Source organism: Myotis davidii, unplaced genomic scaffold, assembly GCF_000327345.1.
Source record: "Myotis davidii unplaced genomic scaffold, ASM32734v1 scaffold46, whole genome shotgun sequence".
In the NCBI taxonomy this organism is placed as follows: Eukaryota; Metazoa; Chordata; class Mammalia; order Chiroptera; family Vespertilionidae; genus Myotis; species Myotis davidii.
The window spans coordinates 2,759,654-2,767,092 of record NW_006383006.1 but is presented as its reverse complement, the minus strand read 5'-3'; the positions used below and the strand labels follow the sequence as shown (position 1 = coordinate 2,767,092).

Sequence of the window (7,439 nt, the reverse complement as noted above, 5' to 3'; positions counted from 1 at the left end):
GATAATAAAAAAAATTAAATGTGATTGTAGAAAATACAGACATGCAAAGAGAAGAAACAAAAATCACCTGTTTTCGCAGTCCCTTGAGACACCCAATTCAACTTTTGGTGTATATGCCCTCTAGTTTCTCTCTGTATAAACAGACTGTATAGTTTTATTCATTGAATATAAAATCTTATGTAGATAACTAGGGGCCCAGTGCACGAAATTCGTGCATGGGTAGGGGCCCTAGGCCTGGCCAACAATCAGGGCTGATCTGTGGGGCGACCAGCAGGGCGATTAGGGGGGGCCCCAACTGGCACCTGCCTTGACTGGCCTGGCACCGCCTGCTCGCCAGCTCCACTTCCTATTCCCCTCTTCTTCCTCATTTCTTAAAAAAAGGGTGTGGAAAAAAGAGGGTGTGGGGAAAAAAGAGGGTGTGGCATTGATTGAAAAATTGAAAATCAAGGATCTCTGAGGTGCCTCCCAACTCTTAACAATCTCCACTTTAACCACTACACAAGTAAGTCCTCAGATGAGCAGGAAAATTTCCAGAATATGTTTCTGGACTTCTCTATTACTGTGCCTTTTTTTCCATAATAAAAGAAATTAATTTTGATTGTAGAAAAGACAGACATGCAAAGAGAAGAAATAAAAATCACCTGTTTTCGCAGTCCCTTGAGACACCCAATTCAACTTTTGGTGTATATGCCCTCTAGTTTCTCTCTGTATAAACAGACTGTATAGTTTTATTCATTGAATATAAAATCTTATGTAGATAACTAGGGGCCCAGTGCACGAAATTCGTGCATGGGTAGGGGCCCTAGGCCTGGCCAACGATCAGGGCTGATCTGTGGGGCGACCAGCAGGACGATTAGGGGGGGGCCCCACTGGCACCTGCCTTGAATTTATATATTTTCAGGGACCAAACTTTACAGACCACAGAGTGCAATGTGCAAAATTTAAATGCCTTTCCATTTAATTTTTTAAAGAGCTATTCCATTCAGTTAGCATACGACAAATAGCAGACTCAATCTCTTTTATTTTTTTAAAATATATTTTATTGATTTTTTACAGAGAGGAAAGGAGAGAGATAGAGAGTTATAAACATCGATGAGAGAGAAACATCGATCAGCTGCCTCCTGCACACCCTCCACTGGGGATGTGCCCGCAGCCAAGGTACATGCCCTTGACCGGAATCGAACCTGGGACCTTTCAGTCCGCAGGCCGATGCTCTATCCACTGAGCCAAACCGGTCCTGGCTAGACTCAATCTCTTTTAGTTTCTTTTTCTTCCCCAGTTATTTTGAAAATTTTCAAATCTACAAAAATGTTGAAAGAACTGTACAATAAACACCTATATACCCTTTAATTTCACCAGTTAACATTTTGCCACATTTATTTTTTTCTCTCTCCCTCTATATAAACTGTGAAATATATATGTAAATTTATATATTTATATGTAAACACCCACATACATACCATAATTTTTTGCTGAGTGATTTGAAAGTGGTCACAAATATAACAACACTTAACCCCTTAATGTCAGCTTGTATCGTTTAAAAGGGGGGGGGGGCATTTTCTTATATAACCTCAATACCATATTATACTCAAGAACAGTAACATTGCCCTAGCCGGCTTGGCTCAGTGGATAGAGTGTCGGCCTGTGGACTGAAGGGTCCCAGGTTCGATTCCAGCCAGGGGCACATGCCTGGGTTGCGGGCTCGATCCCCAGTAGGGGGTGTGCAGGAGGCGGCCTATCAATGATTCTCTCTCATCATTGGTGTTTCTATCTCTCTCTCCCTCTCCCTTCCTCTCTGAAATCAATAAAGAAATATATATATATAAAAAATAACGGTAACATTAATTCAACAGTATGATATCCAAACTATATCTGAATTTCTTCAGTTCCCCTCCAAAAATTCTTTATAGCTGTTCTTTTGTGAATCCAGGATCCAACCAGTGTTCACATGTTGCATTTGGTTGTCATGTCTTTTTAGTCTCCTTTGCTTTTTTGCTTTTTCTTTTTTTTTAATCTTTGATGACTGGCATTTTAAGAGTTCTGACCAGTTGTCTTGAAGAATGTTCCACAATCTGGATTTTTCTGTTCTTTCCTCATGTTTACATTTGGGTTAAAAATTTTTTTTGCAAGAATACTACATGGGTCACATTATTTCCTGTTGCATCATATCAGAAGGCACAGAAAATAAGTTTGTCCCATTACTGGTGGTGTAAAGTTTGATCACTTGGTTTAAGTGTTTTCCACCAGATCTCTCCATTTTAGAGGGACATTTTCCCCTTTGTAATTAATACGTTATCTGGTGGTGATCCTTTGAGACCATGTAAATATCCCATTCTCCAACAACCTTTCTGCATTTTGTTGGATCATACTTGTTCAGGTATATCTGCCTGTTACATATTGAATCTACTCTCCCTATGTGATTCCAACAAAAAATAAAACAAATTTAATACTATGTTAGCCAAAGAGAGACTCCTGTAAATCCACTTAATTTTAAAAGTAATATCAGTGTTAAAACTTAATTTACACAACAGGAGGAAAGAAAATGTGTTTCTCCTAAAAGACTATCAGAGCAGTCACTGAACATTTCAGACTTCAGTATGTAGGCCACAAGTTTGGAAATGTAATCAGTCCAGCCACAAACATTTAAATTAAAAATACCACAATTATTTTTAGCTTACTTGGTCATTTCCCTATGACTCATCCACCTCTCAGGTCTCTGTTTATCTGGTAGCAGTTTAAATCATACCCTCTGTGCCCCTGTGGGCTTAGTGTTCTTTAAGTGGACTACTAAGGGTCTTACTTTTCTCCCAACTCAGAATCCTGGCCGTGTGTCATGGGGTCATGTATAAGCAGCTCTCAGCCTGGATGCTACATGGACTCCTCTTGGACCAGCATGAAGAGTTCTTTATCAAACAGGGTCCATCTTCTGGTAACGTCACTGCCCAGCCAGAAGAGGATGAGGAGGATCTGGGTATTGGGGGACTGACAGGAAAACAACTGAGAGAACTCCAGGACTTGGTGAGAACATAGCAAGAAGCCCAGCATACTCCTGCCAGGAATCAGAAAAGACTACAGCTAAATGACCTTTTGGTGACCCTGCTCCAAGTTCATCATAGCCTGGGCACCTTCCATAAATTCTTTAGATATAAACACTTGTCTTTATCTTTTTTTAATACTTAAATGTAATACCTAACTTAATGTGAGACTACAAGACAGGAAATAATTTGTGAGATTCCTTTTGTTTCCCCTTTTCCAGTATATGCTTTTAAAAGGTTAATAAGCCTTGTCTCCTAAAGTAGTTTGTAGCTACCCTGTAGTATTTATTTATAAATATATTTTTATTGATTTCAGAGAGAGGGAGAGAGATAGAAAATCAATGATGAGAGAGAATCATTGACCAGCTGCCTCCTGCATGCCCCCTACTGGGGATCAAGCCAGCAACCTGGGCATGTGCCCTGACCAGGAATTGAACCGTTATCCCCTGGTTCATAGGGCGACACTCAACCACTGAGCCACACTGGCTGGGCTACCCTGTAGTATTTAAATGCAGTTTGGAGTTTTGATTAAACTCTCCAAAGTCCTCTCTTGTCCTTATTCATCCATCCATTCATTTATCCTGTTACAACATTTAATTAAATGGGTGTTACGTGCCAGGCACTGTTCTAGGTGCCACAACTACGTAGACAAATAATAGGTAGTAGTCCATGTCCTTAAAGAGCTTATAGTTTAGTGGAAGATATAAGTAAACAGTAACATTACAGTGTACTAAGTATTCTGGAAAGAGTAAGTATGGGTATCAGAACATGGTATTAAAGTAACTAGAGAAGTCTTTTCAGTGAAATATATGGGTAAATTGCAAAGAGTTTGAGAGGAGAGGTCAAGAAACATTCCAGGCATGTGTGTAAATATTCTAGGGAAGGATGTGTGTAAAGTACAGAGCCCATGAAGGACATGGCTCATTTGGGGAACCATTAGTAATTCAATTGAAATGGTCAAGTAAAGACTGAAGTATCTTGTAAGGACAGTGGAGGGGATGGGGGAAGTGGCAGTCAGTGAAGCTGTTGAGTTAAGCAGAGGTAAGGTCATGAGAGCCCTTGTAAACAGTGGGAAGGAATTTGAACTTGAACCTGAAAAGAGCTGGGAGCTAGTGAAGAATTTTAGGCAAGATATTAGCACCATTGGACTTTATGATAGATCACTCTGGATACTGTGTGGGGATTCTTTGTGGGTTTTTTTTAAAATCAAGATTCACTGTAGGTACATTAGAAGAATGTGGATGAAAATAATAATGGCTAAACCAAGGGTATTAACAGTAAATATGGAGAAAAATAAAGAGGCTTGAGAGAGATTTAAGAAGTGGAATAAGTAGGACTTAGTAATCACTAATTGATTGGATATGGACCCAGAGGAAAGAATCAAGGATGATACCTAAGTGTCTGCTTTCAGCAGCTAGGTGAGTAGTGATGATAAGCAATGTATATTGCTAGTATTGGAGGAAAGAATATGGATCTAATTTTGGACACGTTGAGTTTGAGGTACTTGTAGGAAATGTCCAGCGGGCTGAGGCTGGCGCTCATGAGAGCAATCTAGCTTAAAGGTGACAATTTAGGCATCATCAGCTTTAGAAATATTTAATCTGGGTCCACGTGGGACTTCAGGAGGTTCTGTGAAATGTATGTCTGTATATTTGTCTGGAAACTTTTATAATTGTAGAGAGTTCTGTGATGTAAAAACTTAAAATACCTGTTATGGTGAAAAATTCAGTCATAGAAGATGTGATTGTTGATAAAAAGGATGGGGAGAGTGAGAGGAAAAGGAATAGTGCCAGGAGGAACACCAGCATGAAGCCCAAAACAGTGAGGGCAAATAGAGATCAAAGTCAGGACAGTTGAGTCCCTTGGAACTAGATAAGGGTCAAATCTAAAGCAAGGCAGGGATTGGGGGTGCTGAGTGATTGGGGGGGTGGGTATCTGGGCCTTGCTGGGCTGTGTCAGTGGTTCTCCAGCCTCACTGTGCACCGGAGTCACCTGGAGAGCTTGTTAAAACAGATCACTGGGCATCGTTGCCCAAGTTTCCTGTAGATCTGGGAAGGGGCTTGAAAATTTGCATTTCTTATAAGCCTAACCAATGGACGCAGGCACCAGGGGGTGAGGGCATGAGTGGGGGTGGTGAGGGGAGGAATACCTTATTTAATAAAGAAAAATATTTTTTTGAGAAAAAAGATTTGCATTTCTAACAAGCTCCCATGTGAAGCTGGTGCTGCTGGTCCAGGAGCCACACTTTGAGAACCACGTGGCTAAATGACTTGGGGCTGGAGTAAAGAGCTGGGCAGAGCAGGCATGTACACAAGATAATAAAATCATAGACATGTAGACTTGGGAAAAGATCAAGTGTTCCACGGTACAAGTAGAGAAACTGAGTTCCAGATCTGCACAAGTAGTAAAGGCGGAGTGAGGACAAAAATCCTAATATTAAAAAAACACTGGTCCCGCCAGGGTGGCTCAGTGGTTGAGTGTTGACCCCTGAACCAGGAGGTCACAGATCCCAGGTCAGGGCTCATGCCCAGGTTGTGGGCTAATTCCCAGTAGGAGGCATGCAAGAGGCAGCCGGTCAATGATTCTCTCTCATTGATGTTTCTATTTCTCCCTCTCCCTTCCTCTCTCTGAAATCAATAAAAAACATATTACAAACAACAACAACAAAACACTGTTATTTCCACCATCTCCTGTGCTGCCTAAAAATGGAATACATCTAACACTAGATGCAACTTCAGATTTAAAGTCCCTGCTCTATTTACAGAAAATATATATCACGTGTTGGGATGTTTTCTTGTTTTCCCTTTCTTCATACATCATCTCTGATATGGGTTACTTCCCTGACCAGCGCCTGATAGAGGAAGAGAACATGCTGGCACCATCTCTAAAGCAGTTTTCCCTGCGCGTGGAGATTCTGCCATCCTACATCCCAGTGAGGGTTGCTGAAAAAATCCTGTTTGTTGGAGAGTCTGTCCAGATGTTTGAGAATCAAAATGTCAGCCTGACTAGAAAAGGTAAGAATATCCTTGCACAACGTACCCCATCCTCCAAGGCCCTTCTGGATAGTGCGCGAACCCAAGTACCCCTGGTCCTAGTGAGGGCGAGTAATGTTTATGGACTGACATTTCAGCACAACCATGACGTGTTTGCTCGCCAGCAGGATGGGGGACCCTTGCCGTCCTGGCTGTGCCCGCCTCCTGTGACGGTGCCTTCCCATTTTGCAGGATCCATTTTGAAAAACCAGGAGGACACTTTTGCTGCTGAGCTGCATCGCCTCAAGCAGCAGCCGCTCTTCAGCCTGGTGGACTTTGAGCAGGTGGTGGACCGCATTCGGAGCACTGTGGCTGAGGTTTGTCTCTCACCGTCTGTTTTCTTAGGAAGAAAGTGGATTAATTTCCCCAGGAATTGAATACTTGACTTTTGCTTCTTCTTAATGTGGTAAGAATTTAGCTTGGAGGGAATTGTTTGACAGAGTTGAAGGGCAAGAAGTAGGAAATGGAAAGATTCTCTCTGTTCTTAATAGTAGAGGGGGAGCTGCCTTAGCCTCTCGCTTCTGGGAGGAGTTTACGAGTTAGTTAACTAGCTCGTTGAATAAAGGGTGGTTTCATTTCACATCGTCAGCATTTTGAATCTGTCTGTATACAGTAGTTGACAGTAACTCCAAGGAACCGATGGATTCTGAGTAAATGTAGTGCCTTACTTATGTTTTATAATGGCTTTATTATTCTGCCATTTGTGGATATGATACTCCTGAGGAAGACAGAACAGGTATAATTTTCCCATTCCTGTAAATGAAAACAACACTCAGGAAGCTAACTTGCCTGGTGTTGCACAGTAAGTAACAAAGGTGAGGTCAGAAACAGGTCTTCCGACCCATTCCTAGTTCATGAACTTAAATTATGACCAATACTTTTTCAAATGGGCATATGTTCTGTCCTTATGATACAGTTTGGCTCACAGGTGTGTGGTAATGTGAAATGAAATCTTCAGTTAGTCAACTGGGTTGTTGATTGTGTTAGGGGTTTTCAACTCTGGCTGCGCGTAGAATCGCAGTGGAGATAATAAAGCTTACTTGCACCATGTCCTTTCCTCAGAGCTTCTGATTTGTAAGTCAGGAGGGCATAGGTACTTGTACTTATACCAACCAACCAATAAACAAACCCCTGCAGGTTATTTTGAAGCATAGCCAATGCACTAGGGCAGGGGTGGGCAACCCCTGGCACGCCAGTAACTTTTGCTGGCACACGAAACCCTCTCTTATAATCTTCCATTTACAATTTTTTTCTTAATATCGACTTTTTTATTTTTCAGATAAATTCAGTGTAGGTGCATCTTAGATAAATAAATAATTTTACATAACAAGTTATCTTAAAGACCATAGACATGGATTGACGGAGAGGGGAA

General features: G+C 41.4%; 1 protein-coding gene across 2 annotated transcripts in view; it reads left to right on the top strand.

The window, feature by feature from the left end:
- The window catches only part of TUBGCP4 (tubulin gamma complex associated protein 4), a 41,424-nt gene that overhangs the window by 21,622 nt on the left and 12,363 nt on the right, over positions 1-7,439 (top strand). For both annotated transcript variants that reach the window (XM_006778144.2, XM_015557544.1), the window contains 3 exons: positions 2,817-3,018; positions 5,884-6,049; positions 6,260-6,384. In XM_006778144.2, the coding sequence (XP_006778207.2) occupies positions 2,817-3,018; positions 5,884-6,049; positions 6,260-6,384 (493 nt within the window). The remainder of the gene's footprint in view (positions 1-2,816; positions 3,019-5,883; positions 6,050-6,259; positions 6,385-7,439) is intronic.